The sequence below is a fragment of the Callorhinus ursinus genome, unplaced genomic scaffold, assembly GCF_003265705.2.
Source record: "Callorhinus ursinus isolate GAN/ISIS: 27379988/994484 unplaced genomic scaffold, GSC_fseal_2.0 scaffold37, whole genome shotgun sequence".
Classification (NCBI taxonomy): Eukaryota; Metazoa; Chordata; class Mammalia; order Carnivora; family Otariidae; genus Callorhinus; species Callorhinus ursinus.
In genome coordinates this window covers 1,385,291-1,408,654 of record NW_027397099.1, presented here as the reverse complement: position 1 = coordinate 1,408,654, position 23,364 = coordinate 1,385,291, and the positions used below count along the sequence as shown (strand labels likewise).

General features: G+C 38.7%; 1 protein-coding gene across 1 annotated transcript in view; it reads left to right on the top strand.

Annotated features, from left to right (window-relative positions):
- Positions 1-23,364, top strand: part of HYDIN (HYDIN axonemal central pair apparatus protein) — a 374,533-nt gene that overhangs the window by 56,379 nt on the left and 294,790 nt on the right. Inside the window, exons 5-8 of the mRNA XM_073880040.1 lie at positions 5,094-5,251; positions 7,969-8,094; positions 16,332-16,451; positions 20,031-20,165. Of these exons, the coding sequence (XP_073736141.1) occupies positions 5,117-5,251; positions 7,969-8,094; positions 16,332-16,451; positions 20,031-20,165 (516 nt within the window). The 5' untranslated portion in view covers positions 5,094-5,116. The remainder of the gene's footprint in view (positions 1-5,093; positions 5,252-7,968; positions 8,095-16,331; positions 16,452-20,030; positions 20,166-23,364) is intronic.

The window sequence follows — 23,364 nt, the reverse complement described above, 5'->3', positions numbered from 1 at the left end:
TTGATATTTTTAATTATGAAAAATTTAAAACATGCCCAAAGTGGAGAGAATAGTATAGTCTTCAACGGTTGTCAGTATTCTCCCATTCTTATTTCTTCTGTCTTCTTCCCTTGCACACCCACGCTTGCGTTCATATACCCCCCACACATTTTTTTCCTGGAGTATTATAATGTAAATCTCAGACATAATTTCCCTTTACCTGTAAATGCTACATATCTCTAACAGATAAGAACATTCTTTTAAAAAATTCATACCCCTAGTACCATTATCCTACCAAAGAACCAGTAATTATTTTATATCATCTATTATTCATTTATTTGAATCCTGATCCAAATGAAGTGCACCCTTGCATTTGGTTGGTTTAGAACTCTTTTAATTTATACTCTAACCGTCCCCTGCCCACAACTCTCTGATGCTATTTATTAGTTGAATAAAGTAGGTCATTTTCCTATAACATTTCCCACATTCTTGATTTGGCTTAATTGTATTCCTCCAGAATATGCTTGTTCCTCCATTTCCTGTGTCTCCTGCAACCTGGCTGGTAAGGTTTAGAGGTGTAATTAGATTTTTGTTAATAGCCCTACATAGCTGGTGCTGTGTAGTGTATCATGTGTGGAGGCACGTGGTATGTCTGGTTTTCATGCATTTAACGTTAAGATTGGTTCAGAGGGCTCTGCTGTTGTTAGCCTGATTGAGCCATTATAGAGTTCTTCAGCAACATCTTTCCTAATGGTTTTAGCATTGATGATCTTTTGTTTCATTAGGGGCTACATAATGGTCATCATTTTTCTGTTGTTTCTTCTGAGTTTATTAGGTGGAATTCCTTTATGAAGAATCATTTTCCTTCCTTAACTATTTGGTTAACTTGCAATGCAGTTTGTACCAAAAAAGTGCACGATAAATGGTTCTTTCCTTTTATTATTTCCAAAATAATTAGTTTAGTGCCATCGCAACTTCCAAAGGTGACCAATGATTTTTTAGTATCATTTGAACTTAAATTTTTAGAGACTTATCCATTGCAGACTTAAAAAAAAAATTCAAATTGTCCTATCTTTGGTGAATGGGAACTCCTCCTGGGTCCTTTAGACACAACCCCAGGGGCCTTTGATAATGTCCTTGTTTATAGTAAAATACAATGTTCCAAGTTCATCTTATACATTTCATGCCTCAGACCTCAAATTACCCATTTCTCCAAGGAGCTGTGGTTCCTTTTAGTGGGAAGTGGTATTTAGAGGCCACAATATGTCCTTGACTATTATTGCTTACTGGGCCTTCATTGTTTCTAGGCTCCTTCAGTAGGTAGATTATTTAAAAGAAAATAATCATGAGCCCACACTTGGTTTCAATTTAAATGTAAGATTATAGGGTTTCTTAATATAAAAATTTCCTTGGTTTTATTTTTTTCTTAAGCTGAATTGCTTGGTTCCTAACAATATTGCTTTAACTACTTGTTTTAAAAATATTATTACTGGGGCACCTTGCTGGCTCAGTCAGTAGAACATGCAAACTCTTAGTCTTGAGGTTGTGAGTTCAAGCCCTGTGTTGGGCCTAGAGCAAAAAATATATATATATTATTACTAATATTATGACTAACAATAAGACTACTATTTAATGAACACAGTCATAATACTGTGTTTTAAGTTCAGTTGGAGTAACTGTTTTCTCTTTGTGGTTATGACACCAGCTTGATATACAGCAACGTTCTTTTCTTTCAGTTGACTTTCAGTTTTATGAATTGATTTTTTTAGGGGCGCCTGCGTGGCTCAGTCAGTTGAACGACTGACTCTTGCTTTCAGCTTGGGTCATGATCTCAGGGTCGTGAGATGGAGCCCCATGTTGGGCTCTGCACTCAGCATGGAGTCTGCTTGGGATTCTCTCTCTCCCTCTGCCCCTTCTGCTTGTGCGTGCTTTCTCTCTCTCAAATAAACAAATCTTAAAAAAAAAAAAGAGTTGGTTTTTAAGTGTTTTAAAATGTATTTTTAATAACTTTGTTGAGATAAAACTCACATACCATACAATTCACCCTTAAGGTGTATTTACAACTCAACAGTTTTTAGTGTATTAACAAATATGTGTAATCATCACCACAGTCAATTTTAGAACATTGTCATCTTAGTAAGATATCCCATACCTTTTAGCCATCCTCCCCTGTCCCATCCCTTCATTTCTTCCAGCCCTAGGCAACCACTAATTTATTTTTTCTCTCTAGAGATTTCCCCATTCTGGACAGTTCATGTGCATAGACTCATAGAATACGGGGTCTTTTTTAACTGGCTTATTTTCCTGAGCATAATGTTTTTGAGGTTCGTCCATGTCTCTGTGATCCAAGGGGGTATTTCAGCCTCACCCCTGGGTTCTGGAATTTTCACAAAGGCATCTTGTCTATGGATAGTTTCTCATTGGTCTTTTTGTGAGAGATTGAAGTTGGCAATCACCTATTCCACCGTGTTGGTGACATCACTTCCCATATTACCTTGTATCATTTATACGCATTAGAGCTGATTTATTGTCTTTCTCTGTTTAGTATGTCTTCTTTGCTTTTTCTAATTTCTTTTGGTATTTAGGAAGGTTTACCTTTTTTTTTTTTTTTTTTAGATTTTATTTATTTGACAGAGAGAGACACAGTGAGAGAAGGAACACAAGCAGGGGGAGTAGGAGAGGGAGAAGCAGGCTTCCCGCTGAGCAGGGAGCCCAATGCAGGGCTCGATCCCAGGACCCTGGGATCATGACCTGAGCCGAAGGCAGACGCTTAACATCTGAGCCACCCAGGCGCCCCTAGGAAGGTTTACTTTTATGTTTAGTAGTTTTTTGGTGTATAAACCCTTTAAAATGGCTACATTAGTAATTTATTGCTATATAATAAATTACCCCAAAATTAGTAGCTTAAAACAGTGAATATTAGTGTTCTCACAGTTTCTATGGGTCAGGAATCTAGGTGTGGCTTACTAGTTGGGTGCCTCCTCCTCAGTGTCTGTTATGCAATCTGTCGGCAAGCTGTTGCCTGGGCCTGCAGTCATCTAAAGGCTCAAATGGGGCTGGCAAATCTTCCTTCAAGCTCATTCACAGGGTTGTTGGAAGGCCTCAGAAGACTCACTTCCAAGATGACTCATGTCATTGCTAGCAGGCTTGGTCCCTCACCACATGGGCCTCTCTCTAAGCTTTCTGAGTGTCTGCCCAATGTGGCAGCTAATGATCTGAGAGAGAGCCAGATACCCAAGATGGAACCAAGTCTCTTTAATCTCAGAAGTGACATCCATAACTTGTGCTGTATTATATTTGTTAGAATACCTAAGGACAGCCCACACTCAAGGGCAGGGGTTTACACAAATACATGAGTGCTTGGAAGCAGGCGTCACTGACTGCCATCGTATGGGCTTTCTACTATAATTCCCATAAGCCCCTTTATTCTACCTGGTGAAATAGTTTGACTCCTACCTATTACTTATACGGGTATTAATGATCTTGTTCTACTTTTGACTTTATTTCTATTTTTTACTTTTCTTTTAAAATTGCCTTCTTTCAACTTTGTCAGAAAATATGTTTAAATTCTATTTCCTGCTCATGTCTTCAACTTCATTATTAAAGTTAGCTCTACAATTAAATACATGAAATGTTCATTTTCAATCATTTTGCTGAGTTTCCCCAGTCACCTATTGGTTGGTTGAAGCCCATCCTCTAGTAGATTCCTCAGGAAGGGAACTTGTTTACAATTTTCCCTGAGCTTTTACATGTTCAAAACTCCCTTTCTGTAGCTTCAGTAATTGAGGGAGAGCTTGGATTTATACAAAATGCTTGGTTCACACTTTTTAAAATTTTTGGAAAACATTGTCCTCCATTTTCCCATTTCATAGGTTACTTTTTCAAGGTCCAATGACATCTAATTCTCTTGCCCCTGTAAGTTATTTTACCTTTTTGCCTGGAGGCTATGCGGAGTTTAAAAATTTCTCTAAACATCTAATAGTTGTGCTAAGATAGGACTCAGAGTTGACCATCTGGGTCTGTTTTCACAGGCACCTACCAGTTCCTTTTCATTATGTTTTCTTTTCTTTATGGAAACCTTTTTATTGGATGATAGTTTTAAATATTAGTTCCACTCCAGAACTTTATTTTTCTTCTTCATGGGCTCCAGTTATAGTGTGTTGGGTCTTCTTTTGACTGTCTCCTATTTCAATCATTTGTTCTCTGATTTTTTTTTTCTTTTTTAAACATTTCATATTCATTTCCTTGGGTGTTTTACTGCTTTACTTCCGTGTACCTTATTACATTTTCATTCAGATCTATTTTTCTTTCTGCACCTCTTTCCTCACTGTTTTGGTCTGGTAATGACTTATTGTCCTGTGAGCTTTTTAATGACTTTTATGGTTTTTTACTTGACATTGTATCCAAGCATTTTTAGTTTTTGTTTGTTTGTGTTTTTTGGGCACAGAGTTGGGTAAACTAGCTGGCTATTACTGAAAACAGAAATCCCCACTTAGTCATAAATGGGCCTCCACAGTTGCAAGTGTCCTACTACAAGGCATAAAGAAAGATATGTAGAGGGGAGATGTCCTATCTCTTTGATTTGGAGATATGGAGTGGCTGTTTAATGACTTATTTATGACTATAAACTTCAAAAATTCTCCAGAAACTTCCGTTTCCTTGTCTTATCTCATGCTACTTTTTTAGTCTCTGCCCAGCTTGAAGGCCTGAAGCCTTGTGTTTTTTATGTTTGGAGGGTGTCATGAGAGAGAATTGTTCAGTAAGTATAAAGTAGCAAACTATGAAGTGTTTTTATTGAGCAGTGTTTATTTGTTTATCTGGGAGGATAAAAGTACCAAATGTAGGAACTGCTTGTATTTTCAGGTCTTCCCTGAGCTTGGTCCAGAATCACTTGGTTTGTCTAAAAGGAATCCTAGATTTTGGGATAAGGCTAAAGCTGGACTGATTACATGGAACAGACTCCTCTAGTTAAGGCATTTGTTACAAGTATTTGATGTATTTTTGAAGATTAGTCTTTTCTAAACCTTTTTTATTTGAGAAAGCTTTAAAAAAATTGTGACCTGTATTCAGGAATTAACTGTATTTGTTCTAAAACTTTTTTTTTTCACTTCTAGGTGAATGAAGGAAATAACTAAAAATGACCAGTAGAAGACTCGAGGAGTCTATGGGGGCCGTACAGATGGGGTTAGTCAGAATGCTGAAAGGATTCCAAAGCAAGGTTCTACCACCCTTGAGTCCAAGGGTGGTTACAAAAGAAGAAGCAAATCGAATGGTAATGTACCTGAGACTTTTAAGTGTAAAATACTTAATGCAGTCTCCTCAGGAGGGTGACAGTGGCTACTTGGCATTCTCAGAAATCAGAGAATTACTGGCTGATAATACCAATTTAGATAACATGGCAGCTTGCTGCAGAGCAGAGGTACCTCTTAAAAGCCAGGGAAGTTTTTGAAATTACATGCCTCAGAGTAGAGACTTGAATTGCTTAAGTTAATCAGTTGAAGTAAGACTATGCAAGGAAATTATTACGGTTTTCTAAATGTTAGGTTGAACCCTATGAGACTGTCATTTGTGTAGTTCAAAAACAATGAGGTATCAGAATTTCATAGGGTTTGACCTCAACAGTATATTACCTGTTGCTTGGCAAGAATTATTTCTGTTTGCATATTTGTAGAATAGAATGATGACTATATGGTATCAAAGAAAAATGCATTTTTCTCTGTCCTTTAAAATAAAACTTATTTCTAGCTTTAAAGAGTTATAATAACTTGGTGAGAATGGAATTATAAAGTACATGCTATAGAAAATATCAGTAACAATTTACAGGGTTCAAGAGAGTATTCACCAAATTTTAAAAACTGGTCTCAAATTATGTTCTAGGAGAAAAGTAAAACCTATCATCCCTCTCCTTTGGGGTGGTTATCATTTCATATTTAAAGTAACTCCTGACTTTTTGCTTTTAAGACTTCAGTATTTTTTTTAAAGATTTTATTTATTTATTTGAGACAGAGAGCACAAGGGAAGGCAGAGGGAGAAGCAGACTCCCCGCTGAGCAGGGAGCCGGATGCGGGGCTCAATCCCAGGACCCTGGGATCACAGCCTGAGCCGAAGGCAGATGTTTAACTGACTGAGCCACCCAGGTGCCCCAAGACTTCATTATTTTTATTTATACTGTGACACAGCTGATACCTCTTAACATTTTAGTATTATAATCTGGGTTCCAATCAAAAAGAACCTAAAAAACCAAGTAAGCAGCATTAGAAATATGCCTTCATTTATATGGATTCAATCACAGAAATTAATTCTGTAGGGATTTTGAAGAGCATTGATTTTAACCCAAGGTGAAACGAATCAGCTAAATTATATACCTCTGGATGTTTTAAAAAAGTCTTGGGTACATACTTAAGCATTATGTTGCTGTGAATGATTATCATCCCCTTGCATATAAAGTAAACCCTGGAACATTCCAGAACAACAATAAGCAAATAATAGTGTTTGGTCCTGGGTAAATAAGCCTTGTTGAGTTATTTAAATGATTTTATTTAAATGATAGGTTACATTTTTTTCTCATAACATTAGAAAGTGTTAAAGCATTTTGTGTTCCTGTTTGGGAGTGTGAATATGAGTGGCTGCTGAAACTGCTGATGGGCTTAGGGCTCTTTTAAAACTGGAGGGTGTTATGCTGAGTGAAATAAGTCAATCAGAGAAAGACATGTATCATATGACCTCACTGATACGAGGAATTCTTAATCTCAGGAAACAAACTGAGGGTTGCTGGAGTGGTGGGGGGGTGGGAGGGATGGGGTGGCTGGGTGATAGACATTGGGGATGGTATGTGCTATGGTGAGCGCTGTGAATTGTGCAAGACTGTTGAATCACAGATCTGTACCTCTGAAACAAGTAATGCAATATATGTTAAGAAAAAAAAGAAGAAGAAGATAGCAGGAGGGGAAGAAGGAAGGGGAGTAAATCGGAGGGGGAGACAAACCATGAGAGATGATGGACTCTGAAAAACAAACTGAGGGTTCTAGAGGGGAGGAGTGTGGGGGATGGGTTAGCCTGGTGATGGGTATTAAAGAGGGCACGTTCTGCGTGGAGCACTGGGTGTTATGCACAAACAATGAATCATGGAACACTACATCAAAAACTAATGATGTAATGTATGGTGATTAACATAACAATAAAATTCATATTCCAAATAAAAAAATTAAAAAAAAAACAAGGTCAAAATGTGCTCCTGTGATTTCTAAGAAGTTCAAACTCATTCCTAAGCTGTGCAGTCACACTCCCTAGATCCTTTCCATTTCACAAGATTCCTCTTTAACCTACTATTATAGTGGGATAGCTAAACACCCATATGCTTTGCTTGTTTGTTGTAGCTTCAGTTGAGAAATAGAAGCATTTCACATTCCTCAGCTCTGAAAACTAGAAGTGATTTTGGAAGCAGAGTTGTATGCTCAGATGCATCTTCTGAGCGTAAATGTTAAGCTCTTTGGATATGTTCCTGTGCAATTTCTTTCTTTTTTTCAATATTTTATTTATTTATTTGACAGAGAGAGACGGAATACAAGCAGGGGGAGTGGGAGAGGGAGAAATAGACTCCCTGCTGAGCAGGGAGCCCGATGCTGGACTCGATCCCAGGACCCTGGGATCATGACCTGAGCTGAAGGCAGACGTTTGATGACTGAGCCACCCAGGCGCCCCTCCTGTGCAATTTCTTGACTCCCCACCCCCAGTTACTTTTGTGTAATTTCTTCAAAATCACAAGGAAACTGCAACCACATGTCATTTCAAATTAGTGTGCAAAGAGCTTAAAAGTGCACAGGTACTTCTCTTATATTATTTAATTTAAATATTTCATAATGGAACTTAGTGGCATTCCAGAATTATCCTGAAAGCTGAAAACACAAATTATTCATTACTGGCACTCATGCAAACACTTTTTCAGTATAACCAATTATGAATCTTCAGCTGTTTTGTTTTAAATTCTAGCTGACACCCTCAGAGTTCCTGAAGGAAATGTCCCTCACCACAGAGCAGAGACTGGCTAATACACGTTTGATGTGCCGACCACAGATCATCGAACTTTTAGATATGGGGGAAACAACGCATCAAAAGGTAGCTGCCTTCTGTCATACTTGCTTATGAGGCAGGCCCTGTAACTATGTGAGCATTCCAGAACAACAGGAACTAAGTAATGGTTATTGTTTCTGGGCTCATTCCTTATTGCGTTTGTGTTATATATTCTTGTTCTACTTCTGTTGATCTTGATATCTGTGATTTAATATGGAGAGAATTATAATTAATAAGTACAAATAACTTTTGACTAGTCACATTTCTTAGCTACTTCCGGACACTATTGTTTACAAATCAGGAGTAGTTCAAAGGATTATAGTAGCCAAATCCAGTTAATTCATCTTCTTAACACAACAAGAAATCCCATTCTTCCCTGAGCTGTCATCACTAGAAACGGAGAAGGTGGAATTGTTTATTAAAGGAGGCATTTGTTGTCTCTTCTGGCTCACTTCCAATAGCAAATGTATCCTTTTAGTCTCTAAAGAACAGTTATTTTAACCTGTTTCTATATTCTCATGTAAACCATGTATTCTGGGCTTTAGAAGCATATGATTATAAAATAAGGTCTTATTTCCTACTTTTAAATTAATTTCTTGAATTAGATGCTTTCCTTTTTATGTACAAATTATGGTGAACCTCCATCAGCCAAACTGATGGAGATCTGCCTCCTCTCAAAGGCTTCCCCGGGCTATTCCTGAGAGATTTTCAGAGATCTTTCCCACGTGATGAATGAGTTCCTGAGGCTCTTTTGCTCTCACTGTAGCCCCATTGCCTCCCCTGTATAGGATCTGCACAAAATTTGTTCTTCCTCTGAATACTGCTGGCTTTCGTTATTGTTTCTTCTCTTCTTTGAGGGCAGGAACATGGCTTCTCCCGGTGCTAACTCATCCTGATCAAGAGCTGTTTGCTCCTTTCCCACAGTGTAACTGAGACCAGGCTATGCATATTTTCCTGCATGTACCGCTTGTGTGTGTTTTAATGTATTTTGACCCCTGCTATGAAGGATGACAAAATTAGTATACTTTACTCTATCTCATCATTTCTCTTCTTTCTTTCTCAACTCATTTGGTTATTTTTACTTTATTTTCTGGAGTTTCATTTGTTCTTAGTTGGGCGACAGTCCTCTTCTACCAATATCTTCAAGAAGAGCCTATGGACATTATACTTCCTTGGTTTTGTTTGACAGTATTTGCCTATTGCCTTTATGCTGAACTTCAGATTTGTTAGGTATAAAGTTCTTGGGTCACACATTTTCCCCATATAAGCTGTGCAGTCATTTTCCTCACTACCTTCTGGCTTTAATGGTAAGCAGAAATATGATTTATAATGGTATGCAGAAGTATGATGATGCCAGCTTGATTTACCCCACTATAGATACATAAATCTTTTAGCTCTTATGCCCAAAGACTATTTATTCTAATTTAATATCCAGTAATTTTATTAGGATGTGACTAAACTTTTCCTGAGGTACTGTGTGTCTTTAGTTTACTTCTAGAAAGTTCTTCTTGAATTACCCAATATTCTTGCCATTTTTGGTTCTTTTCTTGAGGAATATCAGTTATGAACATGTTGGACCTTCTTTGTCTGCCCTTCTACATCTTGTATTCCCTTGCCATCCATTTTTAATTTTCTGTTCATTTCCATTTCATTGTAATTATATCCATCAGACTATCCTCAAAACTTACTTTGAGTTTTGTGTATATGTGTTTCTCTTATAATTCATCCTTTAGCTTGACCAGTTTGGCCCTTCTGAGTTGTCTCACAGCATTTGACTCAATGTCTCTCTCTCTTTTTTTTTAAATATTTTATTTATTTATTTGACAGAGAGAGAGACAGCGAGAGAGGGAACACAAGCAGGGTGAGTGGGAGAGGGAGAAGCAGGCTTCCCGTCGAGCAGGGAGCCCGATGCAGGGCTCGATCCCACGACCCTGGGATCATGACCTGAGCTGAAGGCAGTCAGTGTCTGTTTTTTGTAGGTACAAAATTTATTATTTATTTACTTGTAGCTCAGATATCATATTCCTTTGATTTTCTTCCTACTTCACTGGTTGTTTTCTTCTTATTTTATTTTTTGGATCTCTCTCCTGTTCCTGATCACTAAATTTTGGGGCTCCCCTGGACTTGGTCCTTGAAGTTGTTTCTCTTCTGAACTCATTCTTTAGGTGACCCCCTTCTAGGAGCAGGCTTTAAATTCTACTTTTTTTTTTTTTAAGATTTTATTTATTTATTTGACAGACACAGCGAGAGAAGGAACACAAGCAGGGGGAGTGGGAGAGGGAGAAGCAGGCTTCCTGCTGAGCAGGGAGCCCGATGTGGGACTTGATCCCAGGACCCTGGGATCATGACCTGAGCCAAAGGCAGACGCTTAACTGACTGAGCCACCCAGGCGCCCCTAAATTCTACTTTTTAAATGATTACTTTCACAACTATTTCTCTTGGTATGGTCTATCCTCTGAACTCAGGATCACATATTCAGCCCAGTGAATGCTTGGTAGCTCAGAAATGTGTTACTTTCCTTCCCTAAAAACATGACCTCTTCTCCTTTGTCTCCTCCATCTAGTATATAGTAACCCCCATTTATCTATTTCCTCAGGCCAGAAACCTACCTTGGGATTATCTCTGATGCCTCTTTTTTTTCTTGCATCTTATATGAAATCCAATGACAAGTGCTGTAAACTTCTACTTTCACAAATATAGCTTTACTCAAACTGCTTCTCACCACCTGCACCAGTACCCTCCCAGTTCAAGCCACCATCCTCTAGACTACTGAAATAGTCTCCCTGTTTCCATCTCATTGCCCCATCATCAATTCTGCACAAAAAGGAAAGAATGATTTTTAAAATGTAAATTAGAACATGTTACTTCCATGTGTAAAGCCATCCAACAGCTTCCTATTGCCCTCAGAGTTATAGGGTACTACATCATTTAATCCTGTTTCCCTCATAGATCTCTTTTTCTTCCACTCTTCCCTAGCTCATTCTCTTCTAGCTGTACCCTCCTCTTGTTGCTCTTCAAACACTCAATGATGATCCACACCTCAGGGCCTTTGCACTTGCTATTCCTTTTAACTGTAATGCTATTGTCTCAGATCTTTACAGGACTTGCTTAGATCTCTACTTGGATGTCCTTTCCTCAGAGAGGCCATCCCTTGACACCTATTGAAAAGAGCATACAACCTGCATTCACTCTGTCTCCTTGTTCTTTAGTTTTCTCCATAGCCAAATCACTGCCTGATCTCATTATTATACAATTCTTTATTTTTTTTTATCCATTATCTGTTTTTTAATCTATTTCCCCAAGAATGTCAGCAAGGGCTTTGTTGGCTTTGTTTACTACTGTGTGCTTAACATTTGGAAAATACTGGAAACTCAATTAATTGGTATTTATTGAGTGAACACATGGATTTTTCCTCACTTTGATTGCTTAGGTCCTCCCTGCCTCTTAATTATTTGCTTTGTGCTTTCAGAATTTTTCCATTATGTCTTTTGCATTTATAGTGAAACAGTGTAGCCAGCATTTTCATTGCTTCATGGCAACTTTCCTGTTAACTGTTTTTCACTTGCCATTTTCTTTATTCCTTTGTTTTTCCTTGAATTTTTTTTATAGATCTTGATTTATCATTACTATTATTGTTATTGTTACCACTCATTTTTGGAGGAAAGAAGGACATTTTTCCTGGATTTGCGATCTGCAGGCAATTCCTGTTGGGGCAGGTCCTGGCGGTGTCCCAGACCAGCAGGCATCCTTCATGAGTCTCAGCATAGCGTTTTATGAAGGAGGATTGTGTGCGTGTGTTTATTTGGAAGAGGGCTGAGAGGAAGGAAGGAGGACTGAGCTGTGTTAGCCTTTCACCAGAGTTGTGACTTGTGGGGACCCTTAGCATCCAGAATCCTTCCCTTCTTGCCTGCCTCAGTGCCACACTGCTTCCTATAAACATGCAGATTTATGTGTTGCCCATTCAGCTCTCCCTTCCCTACTACTTCCTGGTGCCAGATGGCATACAGGGAATTTCACGTTGCCACTCTCAGTGTTCCAAACAAGGAGTTGGTGGTTTTGCCTATCAGAGTCTGCCACCGGCCCTGGAGATCTGTATAGTGCAAGCCTTACCTGAGATCTGAAATCGTGGACGTTCTTGCCGGGCATCTTCTTTTAACCCTGGTTATTTGTGGCAGGAGGGTTGGGGAAGGGAGCTCAAGCTGCCAGTTACAACCTACAGAGAGTCAATCTTGGGGTCTGTCATTTATGCTGAAATCCACTGTTTCCTTTGCACTATAAGGCCTCTGTCATATATCCAGTGATCCATATACAAGGATCTGTTTCTGGACTTTTTCACACCATTGGTCAGTTTATACAAATCCAAAACACAGTATTTTAATTGCTATATACATATATTCATCTCTCTATATATATTCATATTTGTAAATATGAATTATATATCTATAATAAAAACAGTGGCAGAGGAAGGGTAGAGGGAGAGAGAGAATCTTAAGAAGGTCCCAGGTCCAGCGCAGAGTCCACTGAGGGGCTTGATCTCACAAGCCTGAGGTCATGACCCGAACTGAAACCAAGACTTAGACGCTTAACCGACTGAGCCACCCAGGTGCCCCACAAAACTACATTTTTAAGTAAAATTTTTATTGAATGTGTGTGTGTGTATCATGAGCATATAGCCTGATGAATTTTAACAAACTAAAGATACTCAAATAACTACCACTCAGATGAAGGAATGTAAGCTTCAGCATTACCGGCGTCCTAGAAGCATTCTTCTAGGATGAAGGAGCTTTCTTATGCCCTTCCCAGTCAGTACCTGTTCCTCTTCTCCAGAAGAACTGCTAATCATAGGTTTATTTTTCCTTTATTCAACCTTTATATAAGTGGAATACCACAGTATATACTCTTTAATTTCTGGCTAATTTAATTTAATATATTGTTTTGAAGATTTAGGTTGTTGTGTGTAGGGGTAGTTCATTCATTTTTATTGCTGTATAGTATTCCATTTTATGATTATGCCACCAATTATTTATCCATTTTACTGTTGATGAGCATTTGTTTTTTTCCACATTTTGGCTCTTATAAATGATGGTGTTATAAACACTCTTGTATATTTCTTTTAGTGCGCATATATGCAGTATGGGCATATACATAAAGGTGGAATTTCTAGGTTATAGGCTATGTATATGTGTCTCTTTAGTAGTAATTGCTAGTTTTCTAAAGTGTTTATACTATTATACTGCCATTAGCTGTGCAGTTGGAACTGCTAATACTTAAGTATTAAGTGCTTGCTACTAATATTTAATATTGTCAGTCTCTTTAATTGAAATTATTCTATTGGGTGTATAGTGTTGTCACACTGTGGTTTAATTGCAGTTTCTTGATTTCTGATGAGGTTAAGCAACTTTTCGTGTTTATTAGCCATTTGGATATCATCTTTTATAAATCACATGTTTATGTGTTTTGTCTATTTCTTACTGATTTGTAAAAGTTCCTCATATATTCTGGAGACTAGTCCTTTATCAATTATGTGTACTACAAATAATCTCTCATTCTTTGGATTTCTTTTTCATTTCTTTTCCTTTTTAAAAAGATTTTACTTGCTTATTTGATAGAGAGATAGCAAGAGCAGGAACACAAGCAGGGGGAGTGGGAGAGGGAGAAGCAGACCTCTTGCCTGATCAGGGAGCCTGACACGGGGCTCGATCCCAGGACCCTGGGACCATGACCTGAGCCGAAGGCAGACACTTAATGACTGAGCCACCCAGGCGCCCCTTCTTTTTCATTTCTTAAAGGCTATCTTTTGATGAACATGTTTTAAATTTCAATATGACAAAATTTACCAATTTTTTCATTTATGTTTTGTATTTTCTGTGCCCCATTAAAGAAAATTTTGCATTCTTCAACATTATGAAGATATTCCTCTTGGTTTTCTTCTGAAAATTTTCTTGTTTTACCTTTCATATTGAGAGCTTTGATTCACTTGGAATGGTGTGTGATAGGGGTTAAATTGATATTTTTCCTATGGAATATCCAGTTAACCCAATACTATTCATTAAAGAGAATGTATCTCTTCCCCAATGCTTGTTAGTGTTACCTTTGTCCATATATTTAAGAATATGTATATTTAAGAATATATCAAGTGTCCATATATTTAAAAATTTGTTTCCAGATTTTTAAATCTGGTACATTTGTTTTTAGGATAAATCTTATGCTAATACTTCACTATTTTAATTACTCTGATAAGTAACAGTATATGATATATAATAATATAAGTCTTGCTACCTGATGAAGCAAGTCCTCCTATCTTGTTCTTTAAATGTATCTTGTTTATTCTTGGTCCTTTGCTTTTACATATACATTTTATAATCAGCTTTTTAATTTCCAAAAAAAATTTCTACATGATTTTTTTAATTGGATTACATTGAATTTTTAGATCAGTTAAGGGAGTATTTGACATCCTTAAAATATTGTCTTTCAATTCATGAACATAGTATATTCCTGTATTTATGTAGGTCATCTTTAATTCCTCTCAAGAATGTCTTGTAGTTTTCCTGGATAAAGGTCTTACCCATCTTTCATTAGATTTATTCCTATGTATTTTATGTTTTGGGATGCTATTTTGAATGGTACTGTTTATAAATTTCATTTCCTAAATGTTCTTTGCTAGTACATAGAAATAGAATTGATTTTTGCTTGTTGCCCTTGTACTCAGTGACCTTGATAAGTAACTTATTTTTTTTTATTAAAGATTTTTATTTATTTATATGAGAGAGGGAGAGCATGAGACGGGGGAGGGTCAGAGGGAGAAGCGGGACTTGATCCCGGGACTCCAGGACCATGACCTGAGCTGAAGGCAGTCGCTCAACCAACTGAGCCACCCACGTGCCCCAATAAGCAACTTATTAATTCTAATAGCTTATCTATAGGTTATTTTGAATTTTCTAAATAAGCAGCTTTTCTTCTTCTGGGGAAAATGACAATTTTGTTTCTTTTTAATCAATTTCTAATGTTAAAACAACTTTGAATTTCTGAGATAAACCCAATTTAGTCATGATGTGTTATCCTTTTTATATATTGTGGGTTTCAGTTTGCTAATGTTTTGTTCCTTTTTTAAAAACATTCTTTTGTATATAACTAAGATTCAGCCTATAGTTTTCCTTTCTCCCACTGTCTTTCTTAGTTATATGGAAGTTGTGCTGACATCATTGAGTTGGGAGACTTATTTTTTTTTTCTTTCCTTTGGGATAGTTTCTATAATATTTGTGCTGTGTCTTTAAATGTTTGCTAGAATTTGCTTGTAAAGTTATTTGGGCTGGGGTTTTCTCTATCAAAAGTTTTTACTTACAGATTCACTTTACTAGTTATAGAACTACTCATATTTTCTATTTCTTCTTGTGCTAGTTTTGATAAATTGTATTTTCTTAGGATTTGTACTTTTTAATCTAAATTTTCACATTTCTTGACATAATATCCATTTATTATCTTTTCAGTTAGTTTGATTTCTATTGTAATGCCCCTATTTTCATTCTTTTTATTGGCTCTTTGTGCCTTTTGCCTTGTTTTCTTGATCATACTCACTAGGTATTTTATCAATTTTGTTAGTCTTTAAAGACTTTGGCTTTGTTGATTCTGTAGTTACTTTCTATTTTATGAATTTTTATTGTTTTTGTTATATCATTTTTTCCATTTGTTTGGATTTTATTTGTTTTTTATGTTTGCTACTGCTTTTCTAAATTATTGAGGTGGATGCTTACACCTTCATTTTGCAAACTATACTAAGGTGCCCCAGGGTGCAACTGTGTACTCACAGAGCATCATGGAATATTCTACAATTTTAAGGAAACATGGCAATACTCAAAACCTATTGGATTCCACCCAAGCTAATAGCTTGAGATAATTCATAGTTTTGACATTAGCTCATACTGTCTTGTTAAGCTCTTCAGTGCCTCCACGCAAATATTTGTTGATAGAGTTTTTCTTGTTATTTTCATAGGGAAATCATGACCTTATTCATCATTGCTGTAAATGGAAGTTTTGGGTTGATGTTCTAATTAGCCTATATTTTTTAAACTGAGGACCAAATCTTCTACTTTCTTTTGTATTAAACAAGTTGTTCACAATAACTTTAGTACTTATAACAGTTATTGCTTATAGTAGTTACACCTTTCTGAGTGTTTTGTATGTTTTTAGTATTAATATCCATAGGTCTATGTAGTATTTTCATATATTCCCCTGTCATTTCTGCCACTGCATAACTATATAATGAATTTACTCTTTCAATGCAGTTTTCAGGAATTGACCTGGATCAGGCATTATTCCAGCCTTTTCCATCAGAAATTGTGTTTCAGAATTATACTCCCTGTGAAGTCTATGAAGTTCCACTCATTTTGAGGAATAATGACAAAGTGAGTATGTTTGTTGGATATAACTTTTGTGGATATATAGGAAGGGATTAAATAATATGGGATCCCATAGGATCTTAGATAAATTCTTTAATTTGAAAGACCAAGAAAAATAGATAAAAACTTGCCCTTTGACTTTAAGCTCAATGAAGACAAGACTATGTTGATTTATTCATATGTGTTCAGGCCCAGGTCAGTGCCCACCAATGGTCAACTCCCAACATGTGCAGTTACATTTTGTTGAGTAAAATATTAGCTAGGTAAATGTCACAATTTTTTTTTTAAGATTTATTTATTTAGTTTAGAGACAGAGTGAGTGGGGAGCGGGGTGGGCAGAGAGAGAGAGCTTTAAGCAGACTCTGCTCTAAGCATGGAGCCCAACTCGGGGCTCGATCTCATGACCCCAAGATCATGAAGGAAGCTGAAACCAAGAATTGGCTGCTTAACTGACTGAGCCACCCCGGTGCCCCAAATGTCGTGAAATTCTTATGTGTGACCAGTTTGGCTAGGTTTTCATTCAAGACGGGGTGAAACATATATTCATGTTTTCTGCATTAGAGCCACTGTTTCCCCAAATGAAGGTATAAACTCTATTCATGTCAATTGCTGTTGTTGAGCCAAATTATTTATACTTTACAAATTGTATTTTTAAAAAAACTTCAAAAAAAGTGGAGCTCCCTTTCCCCTTTTTCTTTCTCCTCCCTTCTACCGTAGATAGCCTTCAGATTTTTGTCTACAGATCATTTTGGACAGTTTCTCCCACTCTCTCTACCTTGTCCTTTTGTGGTTGCAACTGAGAGTTTCTTCTCCATCCATATGCCTTTTTTTCCCTAGAGATAAATTATGGTTTACCTCAAGAAAAGGTATTAAGTGCCTGAAGATTTCCTTGACATCTAACAATAATGGAAGAAAGAATAATGTGGGAAGTCAGCATGAAGCACAGTTAAGTGTGAAAAGTAATCAGTTGGGGAGGAAAGCATCTGAGAGATGCTGAACATCAGATGTGAAGGCACGTAGGAATACCTCAGGAGTTCAAGAATGTGGAGACAAAAATTCTAGCTATAAGAAAAAAGGGAAAATAAATGAAGACTATGCAAGAATACTTTAGTTATATTTGGTACAGTCGCTCATTAAAGGAATCAGTGATGCCTTTCAGAGATCAATGGGTTGATTTAGTGACAACAAAGTCAGACTCTGGAGAAAATGGTATATTTAGTTCTTGGCTACAGGAGTGTTAGCAAGAGAAGCTCAAGGGACAGAAGTTAAAAGGGTAGGCAGAGAGAAGAAAAAGAATTTGAGATGCTCAGTATTATGCCCCTAGACCTCAAGAAGAGATGTTACATAGACATTAGGACTCTCTCTTTTCATATAGTCTGCCAACCAATTTCCTTTGTCACTTCCAGTTTTCTTTTTCCCTTTCTCCATGACTTTTTAACTCTTGCTCAGGTATTTTAAGGCTGTTAAATACAGAGAGGAGCTAGCCCAAGGGATACTTTGACCACTTCTCCTTGGCCCTAAACAAAAAATGATTGCCAGTAGGTATATATGGGCAAGTAAAGGGTATAGGGCATGTGTAAGTTTTGTCTGCCAAGGGGCACTAAGTTCTCATGGATTACCCAACACCTCTTGGTTCGATGCTGCTACATTGTTGGACCTCATGAAAGGAGGGTTCCCATCCAGGGAAAGTCCAGCTACCAAAAAGCAGATCATTTTCTCTAGCCTAGGCAGGCTTATTCTTGGGTGAGTTACTCTAAGGACCCTTGTACTGGATGGCTGATATAAGCCTGCTTCTCTACTTCCTTAGTTCATGGACTCATAAATAACTGCTGGGATAGATTTAGGGCACAGAGAAATGCTTTCTATGCTATTTACCATTTGCTTGCTTCCTCATTGGCACTGAATGCAAAAGACAGAGACTGTTTGGTCATTTCTCTATCTCTTACACAACACAAGGTGAGAGTAAGCTATGAACTCTCTTACAAGCCACAACTCGATTCTACTTAGGATCTAATTATTAGCACCCAGACTCCAGAGTCAGACTAATCTGGCAGATTCCAGCTGAGCTGTCTCCCAGCTACAGACCTTGGGTAAGTCACTTCACTTCTCTGGGCCATGGTGACTATTAGTACCCATTTCAATCGATTGCTTGGAATATTAAATGAAGTAATGAACGTAAAGTATTCAGCTCAGTGCCTGTCACATAGGAAGCACTAAACCATTATTATTGTTATTATTATGACTATTACTAGTGTTGCTGGTATTTTCCTTTTTAGTTTTAATCCATAATTCTGCTCTTACCAGAAGTGTTCCCAGCAAGCTTCCACAGTGTTGTTCTGTCCATCATAAATGACACTGTGCCTTCCCCTTACCAGCAAAGGCAGCTGGACTCCTATCAGATTCGCACGCGTCTCTTCCTTACCTCCCTGCTCCCTAGTCTTAAGATCTGTCTGAATTCTCTCTCTGCATTTCTTCTTCCTTTGCCCATCTGGGTTTCAGATTTGAGAGGTTGTGCGGGTTCTTTTGTCCTCATTTTGCACCCGAGGCTTCTTGGTCACCCTTAACTATAGTTCACTTTCTTCAGCCCCCTTTCAGTCTTCAAAAAAAAAAAAAATCTTTTCCCTTTCCTTGTGTTCCTGGAACCTCCACCCCCATTCTCCTCACAATTGTATGTCTTTTATTGCTTGGACTGTCTTGGATAAGCAGAGATACGTACCCTGGGCAAGGCAAGCAGGACAGAGGAGGACTTGAAGAGAAGGAAATGGTTTGAAGCCGCTCTGACACTGGCCTGGGGACCCTGGACTGCTTGCTCTTTGTTCTTGCTCACAGTGGTGTCTCCTGAGGACAGTGCTCCAGATGGAAGTTGGAGTTAGGCTGGGACTTGGTGAAGCTGTGGCACTGAGGACAAGTGTCCTGTTCCTCATCTGTAGAAGGGGGGTTATAATGAAGCTCCGAGCTATTGAGATGATTAAGCGGCACATCATGTACAGTGGATGGTCCATAGCAGGCGTGCAGGAAGTGTGATTTCTTCTCCCAGAGCACTTCTCAAATGTTGGGAAATCCAGCTTACCTCCGCTGTGTGCGTGGGGTTTTAGCTGATCAAGCGGTTCCTCTTTGAACACAATCACATTTATTTATTTAGATTTTATTTACTTGACAGAGAGAGAAAGAGCACAAGCAGGGGGAGCGGCAGGCAGAAGCAGAGGGAGAAGCAGACTCCCCGCTGAGCAGGGAGCCCGATGCGGGACTTGATCCTGGGACCCTGGGATCATGACCTGAGCCGAAGGCAGACACTTAACGACTGAGCCACCCAGGTGCCCCGGAGATAGTCACGTTTAAGTGATAAAATGAACAAAGGCTTGCAATAACAATAAAATGAATAATAATTTTAATAAAAATTAAAGCTCAAATGCACCGAGTGAGTCATCTCCTCTCACAGGTGAGGAAACGGAAGTTAAGCCTTGACCAAGGTCATGCATGGCTCATGAAAAGTAGACAGAGATTTCCTGGTGGACGGCAAAGCCCGTGCTTTTGCTTCTGCTTTTTCACAGGCAGAATGTCCACCATGGTGTGTTTTCCTTGCAGATTCCAAGGATGGTTAAAGTTGTTGAGGAAAGTTCACCTTACTTTAAAGTCATCAGCCCCAAAGATTCTGGCCACAAAGTTGCTCCAGGAGTGCCATCCATATTCCGAATCCTCTTCACTCCAGAGGAGAACAAGGTAAGAAATGGGTGACTACTTGTCACTAGCAGGTTATAATTCTGAACTGTTATGGAGGTGGTGCTGGTGTTGGTAGTGTTGTTGTCAGTGGTGTAGGTAGTTGATGGTGTTGGTGGCAGTGGAGGGTGGGGGGGTTGGTACTGGTGTCGATGGTGTTAGTGGTGGTGGTGGTTAGAGGAGCAGTAAGGGTGGCTGAGAGTGGGGTAGTGCACCCCTGGGAATGAGGGAGGAATTGTCAGCGCTGAGAGCTTCCATGAGCTGTAAGTAGCCAGGGTATAAAGAAGGGTTATCCTTCTGGATGCTTCCCCACACCCCCTCACCTACCTCAGCATATTTATATTCAACTATGAGCCAGAGGGTCACCAAAAAAGGAAAAGGTGTGCTCCAGATGCAGTGAGTCGAGGCAGAGGATAAAGATTATGGCTTCTTGGGAAGTTTGGGATCTTAATTGCATCCCTCCTCCCTGAATTCTAACAAGTTTAAAAATGAGACCCAAGATCCAAGTATTGATCACAGTATCAGTCTCATTAATGGCAAAGAATGTGGCCAGTACCTAAGGCCCAGAGAGGACCTCCTCCCGCTCCCCAGTGATGGCAGATAGCTGGCCCTGAAGGGCTGACATCCAGATAGCTCCGCCGAAGCACAAGTGCACCAGCTAGAGCCAAGAGCAGAGACCTGCCCGGTCCGCTCAGCTCTGATTGCGCCTCGGCAGGCCAGAAAGAGCCCAAGTTAAAAAATGGGCCATTTGCCCTCTGCGCCGGTCCATTCTCAAACCCTTCTCAGTTGTAGAAATTCCAGTTCTTCCTGGAAGGAAGGACCAGCTAAGGGGGACTGCAGATGGAGGCTTCCTCCCCAGCCCTTTTCCAGGAGTACAAAATTGTGGGTTGAGTTTTCTTCTCTGTGGGCCAAAGTGGGGACTTGGGAGGAGGAAAGGGGTTTTACCAGCATAATTGAAGGAGTGAGGACAAAAACAAGGCTCAAATAAGCAGAACAAAATGTCAGGTTATATATAATGTTAACAGTGTGTGCTTATGTGTATTGTGCCATTAGGGCTGGAATCACAAAAGCATGTTAGAGACAGAAAGAACTAGCTTTGAATCTCTGCTTCTTCATCACTAATACGTGTCAGCCACTGTTAATGCCGTTACTAGTATTCCTGCTGCTGTTCCTTCTTTCCTGGAGAGCAGGGATAGAGAATATACGGTGGTCTGCCAAGCATGTATCACTCTAGGAAGTGGGTAGAAATTCTCTTGTAATGATGCTGCTGTTATAATTTTACTGTCTATTTCTTGGGTTGTGTTCACGGACCTGTAATTTTGCCTGGGGTCCTACTGAAATAAATGAAAAGATAAATAGCTCCAGAACCAGTGAGGGGCTTTTGATGTTGCTGTTGTTGTTCTCTTACCAAAGTCCTTGTTTTTTTCTTGAAGCTCTGTATCTGAATACTATCTGTGAAGAGATTGGCATCTGGATTTAGTTTGGGTGTCAAATTCCTACACTGTCATTTTGATAGGAAGCCTTTGTGCAGCTTGAAATATAAAGCTTGCTGGATTTGAGGAGTTGGAGTTCCTTACTTTTTTTTCTGTGCTGGAGAAAATATGTCTTCTGTTGGATATGTATTGTTCTATCTGTAGGTAGTCTGGCTGAGAAATGAACACACAGAAGTTTCTGAGGAAGTGGAATGTTCTCTATTTGTGACAACTGTGTGGGTTTTATGGATGAATTCATTTGTCAAAATTGTACATTTAATATTTACGCTTTCTAATATATCTAAATTCTACCTTAAAAACTATAAAATACAATAACAACAACGGAAGGAGTGACTGGATGGAGATATTGACGAAGCCAGGAGGGCAGAGTGTGAATACTTGTTGAAGCTGGGTGGTGTGTCCATTGGGTCTGTTATACTTCTTTGTTTTCTTTGTGTATGTTTTTAACTTTCCCTAACCAAAAGCTAAAAGAGAAAGATTTTATTGCTGCTTATCTATACATCAAATAAATAATCAAAATGTATGTTAGGCATGTTTGTATTTACTGTAAAAATATGAAGTGCTAACATTCCTGTTGAGGTTATTCCTTGGCTATATTTTGTGGCTGCTTTTCTTGCTCGGCTTTCGTCCTCCCTCTTTCCCTTCCATTTCACCAACACTGCCTGTGTATTGGCAAGCCCCTAGTTAAAAAAAAAATTAAGTTGAAGTTTGCTTTACTGTTTCTTGTAAGTATTTAAAAGTTATCAAAGGCTACATGCATGTAGGAGAAGACACCAAGTGAGAACAATCGCTACCTATGAGAAGTTTAAGTAGCCAGTTTTGAATACAGTAAGATTTTTCTGTTGGATTTGGACTCCAAGCTATAATATAATTTACAGAATGTTTTTCTAAAATATAGTGATTTCTCCTCTTGCTGGCTTGTCTAGGACTGATGGTGGGAATTTGGGGAAGCTCCTGCTGCTAGTTCTGGTCCCCCTTTTCTGCCAAGATCCTGTTGCATGTCCACCATCAGCAGGGTCCCTTCTCAGGAGCCTGTGCCGGTCGTGTGGGCATCTGCAGTCACTCAGTGTTGGAAAGCCAGGCACAGAATGACCAGCTCGGATTAGTCGTGCTGTCTGTAGTGCCGCTCCAGAATGTGGCAGAGGAGCCAGGTTTATTTTTGGGGAAATAGAAGTCAGTCTTTTCACTGTGTCACTTTCTCTTGGCCAGATTGATAGCCAACGTACACACATGTTTTTCTTCCTTATCCCCTGCTGATCTGAGAACACTCCATTCTCATTTACCCTCCTCACATCTGGAGGACGAGATATGTAAATTGCAGCATGCCACGGCTTAATCAGCCAGTCCCCTTTCAATTGGATTTTCGGCACCCATGTATATTAGCATGTCGAAGATGATATTGTAATTTACATTTTTCCCTGTCATCTTTTAATCTGGCTTCCTGGGGTTTTAACTTGTTAAGAATGCCAAGCGCCCGGATAACAGGTGCAGCAAATTCACCCTGGCTTTCCTTATCTCTTCTTGTCACACAGACTTTAAAAAAAATGATTGGATATCTTATTAATCTAATAATCCTGGTGTGTGGCAATGTGGTAGAAATACAAGAGTCAGTGTTCTCATAATAACACTGTAAAATTCTGGAGCCTTGTACTTTCCCTGACCCCTTGAATTTGTATCTTTACTATTAAAAGGAGGATGAAAAATATTAG